At 38.3% G+C, this 20369-nt stretch overlaps 1 protein-coding gene across 6 annotated transcripts; it reads right to left on the bottom strand.

Annotated features, from left to right (window-relative positions):
* Window positions 1-657: 657 nt before the first annotated feature.
* Window positions 658-19420, bottom strand: LOC104610577 (chaperone protein dnaJ 10-like). Of its 6 annotated transcripts, none has more exons than XM_010277271.3 (11): window positions 19100-19420; window positions 18974-19034; window positions 18595-18696; window positions 18331-18390; window positions 17961-18043; window positions 17419-17581; window positions 17205-17334; window positions 6795-6953; window positions 6174-6346; window positions 2881-2961; window positions 658-960 (listed from the first exon to the last, which is right to left on the bottom strand). In XM_010277271.3, the coding sequence occupies exons 3-11, from the start codon at window positions 18679-18681 to the stop codon at window positions 871-873; spliced, it is 1026 nt and encodes a 341-aa protein (XP_010275573.1). In that variant the 5' UTR covers window positions 18682-18696; window positions 18974-19034; window positions 19100-19420; the 3' UTR covers window positions 658-870. The 6 variants fall into 6 exon arrangements, with proteins under 6 accessions (XP_010275573.1, XP_010275574.1, XP_010275570.1 ...); XM_010277272.3 differs by having other exon boundaries at window positions 18974-19024; XM_010277268.3 differs by having other exon boundaries at window positions 18595-18683; window positions 19100-19419.
* Window positions 19421-20369: the final 949 nt, after the last annotated feature.

Below are 20369 nucleotides of genomic sequence, written 5' to 3'. Positions count from 1 at the left end.
CTTGATCAGTTAACAATGTCCATACGAAATGTTTTTTACCTAGTTGTGTATAAAGGAAGGTTGATGTTGAGCTGTGCAGGTTGCTTCTTTTTTAACATTGGGTGACATTATTTACACTGTTAACCTAATGTGTCTTCTTCTTCTTCTTTCTGCCTTGATGCTATCACTTTACTTGTAATTGAAGATGGCCATCATTAAAACCAGTGCGCAGGGGAAGTTGGAGATTGTAAAAGTACAAAAATATTTTTTATCAATATTTTAAAAGCTGATTCAGAGGCTGAACCATTTTTGTTTCAAGCACCAGTTCAATCATTTGGGTTGAATGAGTTAGACTGTACTACATCAGCAAATACACATACATGCATTATTTTATATATAATTTATATTTTTATTCAGTTTTTAATTTTTATTTGTAAAAATATTAAAAATTGTAATTTAAGGTCAAAAAAGGGTTTTTAGCAAAAATAGCGAAACAAGGTTATGCCCTCCAAAAGTTTGCACATACATAGTGTAAAACACCTGGTGACCAGCCTGGGTCAGACGGTTTTTGACTAAATAAATGGGTTTTGACCAAATCTTGGGTTTTAGCCAAACTGGACCAGAATCATAGCCGGGTGACAGTTCATCTGTGGTGGGTTGAAAACAATGCTTTTAATCATGAGAGCAACTGAAATTTTATTAATAGGAGTGCGGAAGAATGCTATAACCAATAACATCAAAAGTTTAGAACAAAATACCAAATGAAAAAACATTATTGTTCAAGAAGACTAAGAGATGGATGAACATGATGCTGGCGTGTATGGGATGGATCCACTATAAGAAAAAAACTACCCTACATAAATTTAGACAGGTTCACCCGTATACTAGATATCATGATGCCTTTGGTGATGATGTAGCTTCAAAATTTGTGTCACCTTCGCGACGCAGGCTGTTGTCTCTTCTGTAAATAGCTTTGGCGCCCTGAGAAATCAAGGAGGTGAGATTTAGTTAACATGCACTACTAGCAAAAACTGAACAAGTTTCATTTATTTCTGATTCTACTTTCTAAGTGCACCGGTTGATGCAAGTTCACTCACAAAGTAGCTAGAAACGTTTCCACAGCCGTCTGGAATCACAAAATTTGGGCCAACTGTATTCTTCTGTCGGAGTTTGAATTTACTTTGTCCTTTGCTTGTTCTAATCTTTCCTTAGATATGCAGCTAATCTATATGCAGCTAATCTATAAGTTAGATGAGTAATTACAATTTCAGCTGTTTATGTTCTATTTTCAGACGGAATACAATACTGGAACAGTTTAGGCCTACTCAATGTCACAGGAATGGATGTGCTATGAGACGTTGGAAATAAATAATCACCCCCTGCCATATATGCAAAGTTTGAATTCTTTTTGCCTCTGCAAGTTGTTACACAGATGCATAAAGCACTGCAGTAAAACAAGTATTGCTTATGCGATACCCAAGGGAACCCACCTGCCTATCCAAGACTGGAGTATTCCTACTGATTGCATGAGTGTCTAAGTAAGCACTATGTGGCAACAGAGGAGTCGCCAGTACTTATCTTGAGTAAATTATATTTAGACATATATCTCATGATTTATATGCATTATAAGATAATTTAATTGTATAGGTATAGACGTATAGTTATTTCTGTAATTAGTATGATTTTGTTATTTCTCAGTGTACAAAGGTTTTCAATGGTGCATATCTATCTTATCATTGGAAAAAAAATTAGGGTGGGAGAGGGCGGAGAGAAAAGTATACAAGATAGATGAGAGACTTAGATATGAAATCTTACTTTACACACAAAACATTTCATGATCTTGTGTACAATCTACACATTTAAAAATTAGTAGCATAACATTTTTATTTCTTGGAAAAATATATCTAAGAGACTTAAACTTCTTGCCTTACAGGATGTCCAGCCTTGAGGTTGAGGTTGATTGTTCATTATACCATATCTATTTAATTATTTGGTGTCAGATTTTTAGATATGTATTTGGTCCCCTGCTTGCAATCACTCTCGGAAAAGGTCTGGTTCATTGCTACTGATAAAAAAAGGTCATGGCTTACAAGCTAAAATACTTTGAAAGTCACTTAGACGCCTTGAATGCATCAATAAGCAGACAAGGCCTGGTTGTAGTAGCTATCTAAGAGAGAGTTGTAGTAATATGACAGTTGCCACTATCATTTGGACGGGGAAATAAATAAATCCATATTTGCTTGTTTACTTTGACTTTGTCTTTCAGACAACTTTTAACCTTATCCTGGTTAGTTCTGCCTTTGACCCGGGTTCTAAAACCATTATATCATCCTAATTTTGTAGCAAGTCAGGTCAAAGGCCAATCATCACAGGCTTGGCAGTCACAAAGTCCTTATATCATAAAAGTGCAGGATATATACATGAGTTTCTGGATTCTTGTGCAAATTTCTGGGGTTATGGGGTGTTTCATCTTGTCCTCCTTTGGTTTAAGTATAACTTGATGGACAAGGCCTTTGAGAATAGTGAACTATCAGCATTGATAAAGAAAAGTATTACCTTCAGTATTTCTTAATGAGAAGTTTCCTGCTTCCTCATTAATAAAGATATTATAATGACAAATAAGAGCCAGTAGGCTAGAATTTAATTTATGCTTTCACCTCAACTCACTATTACCCCTTGGTATAGATACTTAAAAGTTTTTCTTTTGAATCTTTCACCAATAACACGAGTTTGGATCTATTTTCCTACCTAAACTATTTGAACATTATGATAAAGTGAATCATATATGTAAGATTTTCTTCTTTTATTTACCAAATACAAAATTATTGATTATAAAATTACTACAAAAATTAAAAACATGATAAATATACATGCATGAAAGAAAATGAAGCCATCACTTACTTGGAAAATGGTTCCGAGCTTTTTTAATGCATTTGCTCGATGCTTGAGCACATCCTTGGAAACGTTAGGTTCTTTGAGAACCTGAAACAGAGCATTGAATTAGAACTTATCACTCCAGAATAAGAGACACTAATAAAATCTGTGAGAACAGATGCACTAATGACAAACCATATCAGCATCACTCAATAAAGTAAAACGAATATGTCAGTCTCTTTTATGAAAAGAAAGATTTAGTGCTTCCACTTCCACTATGCATCCTTGAGTTGAAGGCCATTCTGGTGAGTTTGGATCTCCTCCTCATAGAATAAAAGAAAAAAAAGAATCCTCCTCGCACCCACCTCACAGCATGTTATAACTGCACATCAAGAACATCTCCCTACTTGTATATTTTCATTCATGGGAGATGTTCCCAATGCACAGCTGCAAGTGCTGTGAGGTGGGTGTGAGGACTATTCTGTGAGGAGGAAATCCAGATTCCATTCTGGTAGGCTTGAAGACTACAAGTACCTCCTGGTCCCAGATGTGTTGGATTATTTGACACTTTAATAATTATTTACTTATTTTCATAATGCAAAAATTTGTGTTAGTATTACAAAAATCAGATGACAGGAGTGGTATGTACGTGCATATCATGTGCAATTTTGTGGTGAGACCCACTATTTTGTGGAAAATATACCAATCCCTCCCAACCCCAAACAAAAATAAAAGCTGACATCTTCAAAGCCATCCAAAATAGATGTTCAATGATACCTAGTGTAGTGGGTCTAATGCACCACTTTGTCATCATTTGCTCATATGCCCTAAAAAAATCTGTGCAGTTCTCACCTTCCATTCTGAGAGTTAATAGAAGGAGAGTAGTTGTCAATTTGTCATTTAATAACCTCCTATTTTCAAAGTTAAGGCTGTTCCTCAGTGGGAGTCCCTTCCCTTGGGGAATAAGAATTCCTTTCCATTATGGAATCAAAGAAAAATTTTTAATACAAGAGCTCCTTTTGGGTCCTGTAAACATATCCTAGCATCCCCCTTAGGAGTAGTGTGTTCTCCTTCTAAACAGACCAACAACTGTAATGGAGAATCCACCTCACAACAATTAGGCAGAATATAGGGCTCAACCTGACCTGATATCTCATCTCTTACAAAGGTCAAAGGCCCCTTCCCTTTCCTTGGGGAATAAGAATTCCTTTCCATTATGGAATCAAAGAAAAATTTTTAATACAAGAGCCCCTTTTGGGTCCTGTAAACATATCCTAGCATCCCCCTTCGGAGTAGGATGTTCTCCTTCTAAACAGACCAACAACTGTAATGGAGAATCCACCTCACAACAATTAGGCAGAATATAGGGCTCAGCCTGACCTGATATCTCATCTCTTACAAAGGTCAAAGGCCCCTTTGTTTTTATCCATGCAGAAAGGTCAGAGAAGTCATTACTTAAGGCTATAAAACTGCACCAGATTTCCTTCCAGAAACTAATTCAGTTCCAGTCATCCATGATCCATGTCCACTGTTGTCCTTGATTATGCCTTCCTATATGTTCGATGGTTAACTAAGACCTCATGGCCATCCGAATCCCAGTATCCAATCTTGTATGTAGCTTGGACCACTATTGTAAACATCTTTTCCCTCTCTTAACAACCACAACGTAATGCAAGTATAGAAGAAAAATATGAAAAATAAGAGGTATCTCCATATCTGAGTTTCATGAATGTCCTGGGAATAACCAGGGTTATCTTGAATTGGGCCCACAGGCTCTGTTGGAGCCTACTAGCCACATCCTTTCATATATGAGGATAAAAAGAATTTATTAGGCTTCTTTAGATCCCATGTTCACTCAAAAGATTTTATGTTATTTAGAGGTTTTACGAAGTATTCCTTGGTTGTTACTTAGGGTCCACAAGGTATCATTGGACCTTAAGTTGAATCTCTTCACTTTTATTTAGAGCTATCTATTTGGGGTCAAAAGTATTGTTTTTCTAGAATTTTAGTGCCATTAGGTAGGTTTTTCAGAAATCCATCTAATCAGATTCATGAATTGGATGTGAATTGAGAAACTTCACACTCTATTGACAAACACTTCCCAAAACTTCTTAAAACAAAGCAATTAACCATTCAGTTCAGCCATTTCATTTGTTATGAAAATAGTCTCCTAGAGTCTGTAAATAGAAACCCAGCCCCCCATAGTGAGTCCAAAACATAGAGTCTTTGTAATTGGATTTACTTTTCATGAGCGGAGTTGAAAAAAAGTTGAATTGTGTTGTGGGAATTTACTCCAGATACCTCTTCTCTCTTGTCTCTAGTAAATCTATATTATTTTTACTGCTTTCTCTTTAGTACAACTGTCTATTCTCTTTATTTTATTTTTCATCATCATCATCGCCTTATCCTGACTACATAGGGTTGGCAACGTGATTCCTGTTTTGCCATTCTGAATTTAGTATCCATGACCAATAGAGTCTGGCAAAAGTTTAAATGCTGGTTGTCAACCTGACACAACCCTACTCCTTTACAAGGTTCAAAGTATCGACCCGTATCGGCCCGTATCAGCTGATGCATATTGTATCGGGAGCTTCCCGATGCCCCTACAGAGGGTGTATTGGGGTTTTGACTGGTTCAGGGGGTGGACAGACCTTAAACTGCCCCCTCTGTACCAGATTTGCAAAAAATAAAAAAAATCTACCGATACTGCCCGATACGCCTCTACCAGCGTATCGGACATATCAATATTTTGAACCTTTCCAACTTTCCATATCAAATTGTTTGTATCCATCTGTAGATCCCTATTTTCTGTTGTAAGTAGATGTAGATCCACCATTAGGATTCCAAAAATTTCCTAACCATCCAAAGAGTGACAAATTTAAAAGAATCTTTGAGGGGGGAGACACTCCCAAGGGTGCTGGCTCATATACATGCATGTACGTGACTTACATATTAGTAATAAGAGCACTATGAACTTCATAAGATTTAGTAATAGGAGGACCATGAACTTCATAGGACTATGAAACCTTTACTGGTCAAGATAAAGGTAGGTTTTAAGTAAAGGATATAGTATGCCCAAGATAAAGAAACCTTTACAGGGAGTTCAAATGCAATATGTCCTACTCTTAATAAGAAAAAGTTAGTACAACAAAATCTGCATTCTTTAACTTTTGGGGCATGGATTCAAGTTGGATTCCCTTTAAAGTAAACAATCCACATCCCTAGAGTGGGCATGTCATTCCACTAGCATACAATTGGTGCATTATGGTCATATCACATATGATACTCAAAGCTAGGGATAATATATAAATAAAGCTTACCGCGTGGCAGACATGTGAGAGGGTTAATTCAATGTCCACAACATTTATCTTCCAAAGAGAATTAATCATGGCATCTTTCTTTTCTTCAATCTGCTTCATCAGGTTTTCTTCTTTGTTCTCTCCTTGTTCCAACTTCCTTAACTCTTCCTGTATCTGAATTAAAGACACAGCACCTACACATTCAGGAGAAAAACAAGTTCATTGCTTTCTTTCAGAAGCTTGGAATAGAGAAAGACCCAAAAACCAATCTTTTCCAAAGGGGCTCTCCAATTGCCTAAGCAAACACATCTAAATAATGACCCAGCAAAAAGGAAGGAAAAATTTGTTTGGACTATCTGGATGGAGAGAAACCACACAACTTTTAAAAACGAAATTTTCTTACTGGATGAATTATGCTGCAATGCAGTTGCAAAGATTTTCTCTTGGATAGGCACAGCTAACATTACAGAGGAACTATTATTTTGTAATTAGTATACCTTTTGTTCTTTTTGAAATTCCATAGCATTGTATAGCCACTCACTGTATTGGGAGTCTCTCCCATTTATACATCATTAATACAATTGTAGTTTTCCCTTTCTCCAAAAAAAAAAAAAAAGAAGAAGAAAAGAAAAGCAAACAAACCTGCAGCTGCTGTGACTTGTGATTTTATATGGTGACCTTTGTCTCGGACCCACTCTGCCAAGAATGGCACACCCATGTATCTCATGTTCTTCCCCAATTCTTTTGCAGCTTGCCTCGTATAGATATAACCAATGGTGTGCAGCATAGCCTCACCAAAAGCTGAAATTTAAAAATATGAGTTAACAAGAATTGTGAACTTGCAATAGGAATAAGAAAACCAAAAGTTAGGAAAACTCATAGAGAACCTATAACATATTAACATGATTCTGCACATTTCTGATCTTGTGAAGTGTTTAGCGCTGTGCAATGTCTAGTTGTCTACCATCATTTTACATTCCCATGAGGAATCTAAAACAACTTCTGGAACTTAGAAAAAACCATTATCCAATCATGATCTTGGCTTTATGGAGAATTGGAATGGGTATATAGGCCTCTCTCAGACTCAAACCTGTATTCTCACACTTGTCAGCATGATATTTTACCATTGCATCAAGTAATGGACCCTAACTGTGGAAATTCCAAGATGAGTTTCCTTAGGAGAAGGTTGTCAATAGAAACTTTGAATGAAACCGTTATCTGCTGCTGGTCCTGCCTATCAAAGTAGCTGTTCTTGGACTCAAACCCACATTTTCACACTTATCAGCCTGGGATTTTACAATCACACCACAATAGCCCCTGTAAGCACAAACTTGATTGGTCAGGGAACAATTCAAGCCTAATGGAACAACTCAGTGAAGCAGGTGAGACAGAGGTTAAAAAATGACATGCCTCATTGGAATCACCTAGGATATTTGGTAATAGGATACATGGCATGGGAATCATAAACTGGGCTCCAGTATTTGGTTGTCTATAATGGTCCTAGCAAATTTTGAGGGAAGAGTATGGTTAGAAGAATTCAACTGTTCCAGAAATGATCTCACCATGTTTGTCAAGGTGATGCCTAGGCAACAAGGCACCCTTGGAGGCTCGCCTCACCTAATCGCCAAACAGTTTTCTATAAAAACTTTTATATTCTTAACTTTTTGAGGTTATAATTATTAAATAGACATTTTTAAACTAAAATATTCATTTTGTGTGTTTATATATTAATTTCTTTTTATTGTTTTCTTATTTTTTAGGGTTTTAATCAACACAAACATTGCTAAATGCTGTGTATTGAATCCTCAAAGACTTCAAAACCTGAACCAATAAGTAAGGAAGAACTTAAAATGTTGCCCAATCAACACATTTTCTTCTTTTTCTTTACTAATTTTGTGTGTATATACTAATTTCTTCTTCTTCTTCTTCCACATTTTCTTTTCTTCTTTTCCTATAACAGAAATAGGGGTTCAGCCCCTATATTTTTTGAATTTTCTTTTCTTTCTTCTTTTTCTTCTCATGAATATGTTGGAATATGTTGATTTTCTATTCTTTAACATAAAGCTTATACTTTTCTTATGAAAATTATGGATATTTATTAAGGAAATATGATTATGAAACCTAGGGAACTACCCTAAGATACATGTTTTTACTTAAAAAAATCCATCGCCTAGGCGACTAGGTGACAATGCGCCCCCCTATCGCCTAGCCTTGCCTTGGCGCCTTGAAAACTATGGATCTCACCAAGACCTTCAGTGATGGAATGCGATTCAGTTCACCTGATTAGATGGACCTTCAGAAATAGTCAGGGCTGAAAAAACTTGGTTCTATTTTTCAAAAGTTAATGAGCTTAGTTAAAGGCCTTTTAGGATTATTTTAGGAAGCAACTGATGCAACCAATTCTTTGACTATGGATGATGGTGTGCTCTGATGGACACAGGGAAGGGGAATCTGTTTAAGTCTTCATTCTTTTCTCTACCTAAGATAAGGGGAAGGATACTTTAGAGACACAATATTGTGGTGTATATGAGGGGAAAGCAATGTTAGAATCTTCAGAGACACCTTTCAAAGTAAAGAAGCCACTATTGAAAGAACCCAGATTTCCTACTCACTTTTCCTACCCACTCTCTACCCACCATGAATTGCAGCCACACATCTCTCAAATCATAATAGAGATGTGTGCTGCAATTCACGGTGGGTAGAGAGTGGGTAGGAAATCCCGTTTGCTATTGAAAAGGTTGCAGTTTGTGCTGTGAATTGGGTGAAGACAATGGGAGCCTTCAAAGACTTCTAAATAGAGTCTACTGTGAGAAATTGGTTGGAAGTGGCAAATTCTTCCATGATCATATGGACCTGATTCCCTTTTGGTCTCTTCCTCCAAATTACATATTTTGAAATGGAAACAGCATGGGGAACCTTGGTCCTTTGGAATTTGAAGAAATAGTTGGTTAGCCATGAGTGTGGGATTCCATACCCAAACTCAGGCTCTAGTGTGTGTGGTTTCATACCCACACCTAGTCGTTTCTAATTTCTTTTATTGGTAGTTTCTAATTTCTTTTTAGTAGTTCTAATTTCTTTAGTTTCTAATTTCTGTTATTAGAAGTTTCTAATTTCTGTTAAGTGGGCTGGCTGGCCTTCTTGTTTCTAATTTTTGTTTATTTCCTATTCTTGTAAGGATCCTAAAAGCTATAAATAAAGGAGTGTATGGGGCAGCAGATCATTCACCACTGAACCCCTTCTTTCTTTTCTCCTCTCTTCACTCTTTCTCTCTCTCTCTCTCTTTTCTTCTCTTCAAACCTGTAATACAGTAAACAGTTATTATTCTTCTTCTTTCAAGTTGGTATCAGAGCCTTAGATCTAGGGTTTCTCATGTGGATTTAATTCAGCTGACCACATGAGAATTGTTTAGAGATGAAAGTTCAGAAAGATCCTTATTTCGGTTGATTCTTGGAGGTTGCAAGAAGGATTTATCAGCTGTACTAAGATTGGAGAGAGCTTCTTGTAATCAGGAAGAATCAGGCAGGAATTGAGTGATCAAGATCGATTCTTGATCAAGATTGGAGGTGCCGATCAGTTTTTTTTCTTGGTTCTTTGATCAAGATTCAAGGTGCTGACAGTAATCGATTGATCAAGTTTGATGACTGAAGGTAGCAATCAGTTTTCTGGGCCTTTTTCTTCATAAAGTAAGTACCTTTTCTTGAGATTAATACTCAAAAGGACTTTGTTATTCATTCAGAGAGGTACGGATAGAAAATCTCAGGACTGATATCAATCCCAGGACAGTAGTTGACTGTTATCTAACTGTAAAATCATTGTCCTAGGTTGGCTGTTATCAGCCTTGAAATACAGTTTTTTCTTGTCACAGTAGTTTAAAGCCTCTTCTTAACTTAGAATGGAGTACAAGAACCAAGGGGAAGGTACTTTTGGGACTGGTGGTTCAGGTAACATGACTGAAAACACCTTTCAGATTACAACTGTTAAATTTGATGGATCAAACTACTTGGAATGGGCCCAATCAGCCATGATGGCTATTGGAGGTAGAGGAAAATTGAACTTCTTGTTAGGGGATGTGAAGGAACCCTCCAAGGAGGACCCTACTTATGCTAGGTGGGTCCAAGAAAATTTTTTGGTGATGACATGGCTGTGCAACTCTATGCAGCCACACATCATCCGAAACTACTTGTGGGCCAAAACAACATACTTGTAGGCCAAAACAGCTAAGGAAATATGGGATGTTATGAAGGAAATTTACTCTCAGCCTCTTAATGTTGCTAGGGCTTATGAGCTAAAATGTGAGGTTAAAAATCTGAGGCAAGGAGAGAAGCAGGTCTCTGTTTACTTTTCAACCTTAAAATCCCTGTGACATGAAATTGACCATCTTGAAACAATTGAGTGGGAGAGTCAGAAAGATGCACAAACATATAGAAAGCAGGTTGAAATTAATATAGTTTTTGAGTTCCTAACTGGTCTAAACTCTGAATATGACATTGTGAGACAATAGTTGTTAACAAGAGATAGTGTGACTTTATTACAAGCCTATTCCCTAGTGCATAGTGAAGAAACTAGGAGAAAGGTTATGTTGTAGCAACAGCCCTCCGAATCAGCCTTGGTAGCAGTTAGACCTAAATTTGGGGGGGATAAGGAGAAGAAGGAAGCTAAGAAGGACTTAGTATGTGAACACTACAAGAAACCTAAACATACTAAGGACATCTGTTGGAAGTTGCACCCTCATCTAGTTCCAACAAATGTTAGAAATAAGAAAGGGAATGTTAATATGGCTGTCAACACTGATAGTACAACTTCATCAGGCACAAGAGGCACTCCTCTAGATACCCTAGCTGTAGTCCGAGCTTCTCTGACTCAGCTAGAAAATGAATTTAGTAGTTCAGCTCAGCCTACTTCAGCCCTTGCTCATACAAGTACAAGAGCTATTGCTTGTCATGCTTCCGTCCCAGGTAATACTAGACCTTCCTGGGTAATAGATTCAAGTGCTTCAGATCATATGACCAGCATATCTACTCTATTTAGCACCTATTGTTTATCCTTTGGGAAAGACAAAGTTTCTATTGTTGATGGATCTCTTGTACCAATTTTTGGCAAGGGAGACATCAAATTATTAGATACCATCACCCTATCCTCAGCTTTGCATGTTCCCAAGCTTAGTGCTAACTTACTTTCAGTTAGTAGTATTACTAAAAATCAAAACTGTTCGGTAATTTTTTTCCCTGATTAGTGTATTTTTCAGGATCTGGAAATGAAGAAGGTGATTGGGATTAGCCGTGAGATGAATGGAGTATACCTGCTGGAACATTCACAGGATCTGGAAACGAAGAAGGTGATTAAAATTGTTTGTTTCTCAGTCTTGTAGTAAGATTATGCTTTGGCACAACCGCTTAGGTCATTTATCTTTTGGGTCTTTAAAGAGTCTTTTTCCAAACTTGTTTGAGTCAGTAGAAGTGTCTGGATTAAAATGTGAAAGTTGAGAACATGCAAAACATAGTAGATCATCTTATCCTTTAAGTAATAAAAGAAGCAACCTTCCTTTTGAGATTGTGCATACCGATGTTTGGGGGCCCTACCATACTCCCACCATGGGGGGGGGGGGGGTACAGATATTTCTTATTATTTGTTGATGACTATACCCGTTTTTCATGGGTCTATCTTATGCACTCTCGAGATGAGGTCCCCTCTCTGACTCAAGCTTTCCATAAGATGATTCTAACTCAATTTGAAACCAAGATCAAGATTCTTAGATCTAATAATGCTAAGGAATACTTTGCAAAACCCTTGGCATCCTATCTCCTTGATCATGGGACCATTCATCAAAGCACTTGTCCTCACACACCTTAGCAAAACGGGATTGCTGAGAGAAAAAACAAACATATTTTAGAGGTAGCTAGAAGCATCATGCTCAACTCCAATGTTCCCATACGGTTCTGGGGAGATGCAATCCATACAGCCATATACCTCATTAACAGGGTTCCTTCACGGGTCCCAAGCACGCAAACCCCATTCAGTCTTCTATATCCAGATAAGGACCTATTCACTATTCCCCTCAAACTTTTGGGTGTACTTGTTTTGTCCAAATCCTTGGACCTCATTGCTCCAAGTTTGATCCCAAAGCTACTAAGTGTATTTTCCTTGGGTATGCACAAAATCAAAAGGGATATTGCTGTTATGAGCCAGTTTCAGGGAAACGCTTTGTGTCCATGGATGTCATCTTCTTTGAGGATATGCCTTACTATCATAAGGCTTCTCCTCAGGGGGAGAATAGTGAGGAAAGGATTTCAGTTTTAGCTCCAAGAGTTCCTTTACCTGTCTCGGTTACTGAGCAGGGGAGTTGCGAAGAAAGTTGTCAAAAATGCAAAGAGTTGAGGGTGTATCACAGAAAGTGGTAGAGGCAGGTTGATTCTCGTACTCAACAACAATCCATGCCAGTTCCAACATCTTGTACAGCTCCAAATCCAGACACTACTATTGCTCTCACTGTTGATCCCACTGTTACAGAGGTTCAACCTTCACCGACAGATGACCTTGATCTTCCAATTGCTATTCGTAAAGGGAAGCACTGTTGCACCTCATCCACTGCCCATTGCATTTCCAAGTTCCTTTATTATAATTGTCTCTCAGAATCCTACAAATCTTACTTGGCATCTATTTCTTCTATTCCTATACCCAGAAAAGTGCAAGAAGTTGTTTTGATACCTGAATGGAAGGAAGCAATGCAAGTAGAGATGGATGCTCTTGTCAAGAACAACACATGGGAACTAGTTAACTAGCATGAAGGGAAGAAACATGTTGGATGCAGATGGGTGTTTACTGTGAAATATAATGCTAAAGGTATTGTAGAGAGGTATAAAGCCAGATTGGTTGCAAAGGGATTCACACAAACTTATGGCATAGACTATACAGAAACTGTTAGACAGTTTTGTATGCCCTTAGCTTCAATCAGAATGATGTACTTTATGAGTTTATTGTAAATGAATAAAGATACATATTTGATTCATGTTCCCTTGGTATGTTTCTGTGTAATACCCTTAAACTGGACACTTAATGAGACTCGTGTTAGTTTAGAATGTTCACAGCCGGTGGGTCGGTCTGGGGAGACCTATCCTGACAAGGCTGACACTGTAGTGCCACCAAGTCGGTTGGGGTGGCCTGTCTCAGCTGCCAGGGTGAGACCCTAGGCACATACAGTGTAGGATTAATTGAATCTTTGAACTGGACCAGATTTCCAGTATTGCCCTGGACCTTGGAGATTGATGGGCAAAACTGGAAAGTTACACCCGACCCCTAGACTCGATTATGATACTGCACTAGGTGTCGGATTGGGCTATCTTTGATGTACCAATCAGTGAGATCCTTAGCGGGGGTCAAAACCTGGGTATGTTGGGACAGTCCGAGAATTCATCTGAGTGGGTGATCATAGTGACAGGATCAGCCCCTTTGTCGGACAAAGGTAATGATCGGGGATGCACTCTCACTGATGGAAACCAAGACTGCCGGCAGCCGATTTCAACCGTTGAGATTTGTTTTGCAAAATATACTTTATATAAAAGAATATATATGGTTTCTAAAATGTTTGCAAAAGGTTTTAATTCCCGGGATCCATATGAGTGGAGAGTGCAACACTGTTCCTTGCAGCCGAGGGAGAGGTCCTCTCTTGTCGGGCAGTGTATGATCATTATGGGCTGAGAGGTTAAGTGTAAGACCATTGAGGATAACACCTGATGGGCTAATCTTGCATCTGCCCACAGTCCCTGGGTGTTACAAGGTGGCTTGGCCCAGGGACCACTTAGTGTAAGTGTTGGGCCCATAGAGCCCATTTGATGGGTTTCAGGGGTACACTGTCTTCAGCAGTGCATTCGGCCAGGCCTTGTAACAAAGGCTGGGCTGAACCCATGTGGCTGATGAGTAGATCAATGCTTGGGTCCCACGCCATACAAGGAAGCCCAACTGGGCAGCAATTTGGAAGGTTTTTTGAGTACATAACCTTAATGGGCCTTAAGCCCATTTCGAACTGGGCTGATTTGATCAGTCATTTAAAAGGGGCGAATTCTGAAGTGGGTCAGCTAAAAGGATTGGGCTTAGACCCTATCCACTCAGAGAGTCCAAGATCTAAATAAGATTTAGATCTGGAAACCTCCTAATTAGATTAGGAGACAGCTGATCTGATCTGCAGATAAGATAAGGATTATCCCTTATCACTAAGGGACTTCTAACCCAAATATGATTTGGATTAGCAACTCCTAATCTGATTAGGAGCTGAACCCTTTAAGATTATGAAAGGGGAAGGGGGCGGCAGCCTTGAAAAACACAATAACATCAAATAGCATTCTTCTCTTTAAGAAAGAGAGATTAAGAGATTTCCTGCATACTGCGAATTCTCTTCTGCCGCCACCTTCCTGCCATTGCCATTCCTTCAGTTCGATCTCCAGTTCTTGGGAGCAATCAAGATTGGATCTTGATTTCAATCTTTTGGGAAAAGATTAATTGGAGCTGTACTCACAAGCCGTCCAGTTGATTCTTGCGAAGGGTCAAGTTCTTTTGAAGAACATTGCTGATTCTGCTCCATCCTTCACTGCGCCATCTTCAGTGGGAGCAGATTTTGGATCCTTCCTTAGGCGTGAACACCTCCATTGGGAGATAGTATTTCTCCGTATCAGGTATAATCCTCTCCCACTCCTTTTGGTTCAGATCTGGTTCAGTTTATGGTTCAAGATTGATCATTGAAAATATGATTTTCTAAATAGGGAATACGATTCCCAGTTGAAGGGAGAGATAAATTTTTGAAATTCGCCCCTTATTCCGCAATCTTTGGGCGTCCATAGGATGGATCTCTCATCCCTTCAGAAACGTTTGCACCTGTTGTAAAAATGAACACTATCAGAGTTCTTCTATCCATTGCTGCAGACTTCTCATGGCCACTATTTCAGCTAGATGTTAAGAATTCCTTCCTCAGTGGAGACTTGCAAGAGGAAGTATACGTGGAGTTACCCCCTAGTTTTTATAGTACAAAAGCAGGAAAGAAAGTTTGCCTTTTGAAGAAGGCCTTGTATGGGCTCAAACAGTCCCAGAGAGCTTGGTTTGATAGGTTTAGACTGGCTTTGGACAAATTCGGATACATACAGGCTCAGTTAGATCACACCCTCTTCTTTAAGAAGACAGGTCATTCCCTGACTCTGCAGTCTATGTAGATGACATTGTGATAACAGGAAGTGACACTAGTGAAATTGAAACCAACAACACCTTCACAAGGAATTTGAAGTGAAAGACCTAGGAAAGTTACACTATTTCCTAGGAATTGAGGTAACTTGATCTAAGCATGGAATTTTTATCTCCCAAAGGAAGTACGCTCTGAACTTATTGGAAGAAACTAGCAAGTTAGGAGTGAAACCTACTGATACTCCCATTGAGCCTAACCATAAGATAAGTGCAGAAAGTGGAGAACTCCTTGAGGATAGGGCTATGTACCAAAGGTTGGTTGGGAAACTTCTTTATCTTTGTCTAACCCAACCAGATATTTCTTATGCCGTTGTTGTTGTCAGTCAATACATGCATTCTCCTAGGACCACTCATCTCCTTGCAGTAGAAAGGATCCTTGCCTACTTAAAGAGATATCCAGGGAGAGGTATACTCTTCAAGAATAATGGTCATATGAAAATAGAAGTGTATACAGATGTGGATTGGGCTGGATGTGTTGATGATAGGAGGTCCACCTCTGGATATTGTGCATTTGTGGAGGGAAATCTTGTTTCCTGGAGAAGAAATAAACAAAATGTTGTTGCTCGCTCCAGTGCAGAAGCGGAATATAGATCCATGGCCAATGGTGTTGCAGAAGTGTTATGGCTGAGATCCTTGCTTAATGAGTTGGAGGTTGATTATGAGAAGCCTCTGATGCTGTATTGTGATAATCAAGCTGCAATTAATATTGCCCACAACCCAATACAGCATGACAGGACTAAGCATATTGAGGTTGACAGACATTTTATTTGAGAGCGAATTGCATCTCAAGAAGTATGCCTTCCTTACATTGCCTCAGACATGCAGTTAGCTGATCTTTTCACCAAAGCAGTCACAAAAGGCAAATTGGAGACAGATCTACGCAAGTTGGGCATGACAAATATCTACTCCCAACTTGAGGGGGAGTGAAGAAATAGTTGGTTAGCCATGAGTGTGGGGTTCCATACCCATACTCAGGCTCTAGTGTGTGTGGTTTCATACCCACACCTAGTTGTTTCTAATTTCTTTATTAGTAGTTTCTAATTTCTTTTTAGTAGTTCTAATTTCTTTTATTAGAAGTTTCTAATTTTTGTTAAGTTGGGCTGGATGGCCTTATTGTTTCTAATTTTTATTTATTTCCTATTCTTGTAAGGATCCTAAAAGCTATAAATAAAGGAGTGTATGAGGCAGCAGATCATTCACCACTGAACCCCTTCTTTCTTTTCTTGTCTCTTCACTCTCTTTCTTTCTCTCTCTTTCTCTCTTTTCTTCTCTTCAAACCTGTAATACACTAAACAGTTCTTCTTCCTCTTCTTTCAAGTGCATTGGAAAGGCTTTTAGAAGCTAAGGGTTTGACATTTTAGCATTGTATTTGGGATCTGTTGGTGTTGGGAATTCAACTAGAGCAGAACTGTTGTCAATGTACAATGATTGAGACCGGCGAAGTCTCTAAACTATAGAGGGCTAAATGTGGAAGAGGATGATAGTGGTGGCCTTTCTAAGACAAAACAAAACAGGCTTTAGACAAACGTTCAGGGAGATTAGACACTTAGCTAAGGACATCAATACAATCAACAGTTGGATTCCAAGGTCTGCTAATGGTTTGGTGGGTTAGCAAAAGGAAGGGTGGACAAGAATATCATGTATTAGGTTTTAGTTCCCCAAGGGGAATTGTAAAGAAAATGGGGGTGGTGGGACTAGGCCAACCTAGGGGTGCAAGACAAATGGCTGTACATATTTTTCTTTCATAAGAAAATTCTTGCAGTTACTGATATAAAAAATTGTCAAGAAAAACCGCACACTAAAAGGACAAGAAAAATACATATTTACCAGCTTGTGAGAGATGGCTGGCTTCTGACTTTGCCCAGTCTACAAACTCATCCATTCTATTGTCAATGTATGGTTGAAGACGGTGTTTCAAGATCTGTATGAGCTTTTCTTCCCTTTCTTTCTGCATTTCCTGCATTTTACAAAGATCACATAGATTAATGAAGTGTATGAAACGGTTGGTACAGATTCACAGGGACTAGATAATGATGGATACCTTTATCTTGTCCTGAACTTTCTGCCGCCCTTCTGGAGTTTGAGATTCTTCTTCAAAATCAACCGATGACAAAGAAGCCAAGGCAAGTTGGCCAATGTAGTCTTCAAAGATTTCGCTTCCAAAAAGCATCCCAAATACCGCAGAAGGGTCAACCATAGAATCCCTGAGTTTGGAAATGATTTAGTAAACTACAATCTCTTTCCTCCCATTGTATTACCATCTGGATAAAAAAATGAAAATAAAAGGAAGTCTAAAGAGTGAATTGTTTTGGGTGTAATTGTCCTTTTATGGAGTCAGCCCAAAGAAATGTTCCTCTTTTTTACCAGAATGTATTTGTCTTGGAAAGGTGTCAGTTACAGAATTTACACTAAAGATTGAACCATATGACACCATATAACACCCTTGTATAATACAATGTAGAGGTATCTGGGCATTATAGCTAGTAATTGAGATTGATAAAGGCTGAGTTGAGTTGTGTGGACTTATTAAGTGTATCTAGTGGTTGCCCTGGAAAACCCCTTTTTGTCTTCTGCTAAACTTACTGGGACACTCCTTCCTTTCCATTCTTGTCATATGCTTCACGCTTTGCTGGATCACTTAGAACTTGATAGGCTTCCCCAAGTACCTTCACAATAAAACATTACTTGACCAACAAGTATGTAAAAAGTCGATACATAAATATGTCGAAAAACTGCTTTGATTATGGCTTCTGAACTGTTATAATAACTGAAGAGAATGGAAAGTTTCAGTGAATATGAACATGGAACCAAGAATTATTCAATGTTCATGCTCAGAAAATTCGTGAACTAATCTGAAGGATCATATATTGAAAACATGTATAAACCAATTTCACAATAAACATAGACAACTTTGAATGAAAGTATCCTTTCATACGTGTAAATAATAAAACACCTGAAAATTGTGCGCAGCTTTGGGATCTCCAGGATTTTTATCTGGGTGCACCAGCCTTGCCTATAAATTAGATAAAAAAACAGATGTTATGGTCATAGCTATCATTGTTCCTAATTTAAAACCAAGCAACATTACGATTCACAGCTTGTTGACATGAGGAACAGCAAATCAACATACAACCGTAGCTTGATCAAAACTAGGGAACGAAGCATAATAGTTTATGTTTATGTTGCTTACTCTCGGAGAGTCGGAGAGAGACCTTACCTTAGCGTAGTAAGCCTTCTTGATCTCAGCTGGCGATGCATCAATGCTCACACCCAGAATGTCATAATATTCTGTGTCCTTCACCATTGCTTTCAAATCAAACTGGTAAATAAGAATAAAAAAAAAAAGATCCTAAAAGGAAAAGATATAAACATAAAAGAATTGCTCATACAATAGACTTATAGAATGCAAATCAAATATTAATCCAACCACATCTATCTAATTGAATTTTTTTGAGGGGAATTAAAGAGTATAACAAGAAAGCAATAGCACAGAGTAAATTTAAATTTTTGACAGACACATAATTAAACAATACAATAAGAATTTAGATACAACATTCAGAATGGAAGTCAAATGTGGCTGGACAAGAGCGGCATACCCAGAGATAAGATTGGGACTAAGATGATGATCAAGATCTATAACTCCTGACCTGAGATCAACTACAAGAGGAGGGTAAAAGCAGAGAAAAGAAAGCAGAAAGAAGCAAATAAGAATATAAACTCACCTTCACTGGGCATTCAAAAGGTAAGAGATCGATGGTAGCTCAACCCGCCCAATCAAGCAATTACCGCCCATTGAGGATTGAGGATTGAGGTTGGAAAGTCATGCCACCACGGCCACGCAAGTGAAGGGTAGTTTGCCGTTGCGGGGAGTTGATGATGGTTGGGGTTGGCAATGTTTCAGAAGAAAAATACTGATCCTACACCACGCGTATAGCCCTTACAAGACCCCTAAACGTAAGACCTGGTCTACTATATTGCTAAAGCCACAGGAGTACGGTGGGTGTCGTGGGAGTTGGGACTCACTACAGAAAGTAGGCCGGGTTGGCCATGCCCATGGCCAGTAGTCTGATTATTATTTATTATTTGAGAGAAAGAGAGAGAGAGAGAGAGGAGTGCTGGCGTCACAGGTGTGGATTATGATTTACGTGGGACTATATTATATATGCACTGTCAATTCTCCACAAACCCAAAGGATACTGAGCCAATCATGATATGCCACGTTAGTCTGATGGTATATATTGTCATGTTCATAAATCGAGCTGGTTCTGGTTCATCGATCATGATGATTATCCCAGTTATGAATGCAACTGTAAACATTTTGAGCTCCTTTTGGTTTTGGAATTGAGGATTCGGTTTCTTTGTGTTTCGTAGGAGAAACATAGAAGAGAGGATATGTTTTTAATATTATAATTATTTCTCTGACTTTTCATATGATAAAGAAATTAAGATCTTGGAAAAAAAAGTTTTGTTTAGAGTCCAGGAGAACCTAGAAACCATGGAATATATAGTTGACAAATATTATGAAACAAAAATGTGAATCAATGAAAACAATAATTGGGACATGCTAAAAAAAAACTGCATTCAACAAATACCAACATCTGACACCACAAACCTCATCTGGAAGTGTTTTTTTTTTTTTCGCAAGCCGAGCCAGTTTATAATGAAAAGGTGAGATGTCTCATTTGACATTGTTACCATGAGAGATAACTAAATTATATAAAACATGAACCTTTGAAAGAGTAAATACATCATGTAACATCTTTAACGATTGACTATTAACATTAGTTATTTATGCCACTTGTTTTCAATAAACGAGACTTTATCTATTTTATTATGGAATTAAGAGAGCATGAAGAACAGCACCACAGTGTATTTGGGAACATCTTCTCATGAATGACAAGAAAGATATTCCCAATGTCTCATGTATAGAAATGTGGGAACAACTTGTGGGTAGGAGATCCGAACCCCCCTCTTCCTATTCACCGAAGACCC

Source organism: Nelumbo nucifera, chromosome 1 (genome assembly GCF_055504915.1).
Source record: "Nelumbo nucifera cultivar China Antique chromosome 1, China Antique-T2T, whole genome shotgun sequence".
NCBI lineage: Eukaryota > Viridiplantae > Streptophyta > Magnoliopsida > Proteales > Nelumbonaceae > Nelumbo > Nelumbo nucifera.
Note: the sequence above shows the minus strand (reverse complement) of the source record. Positions and strands in the feature narration are given on the sequence as shown.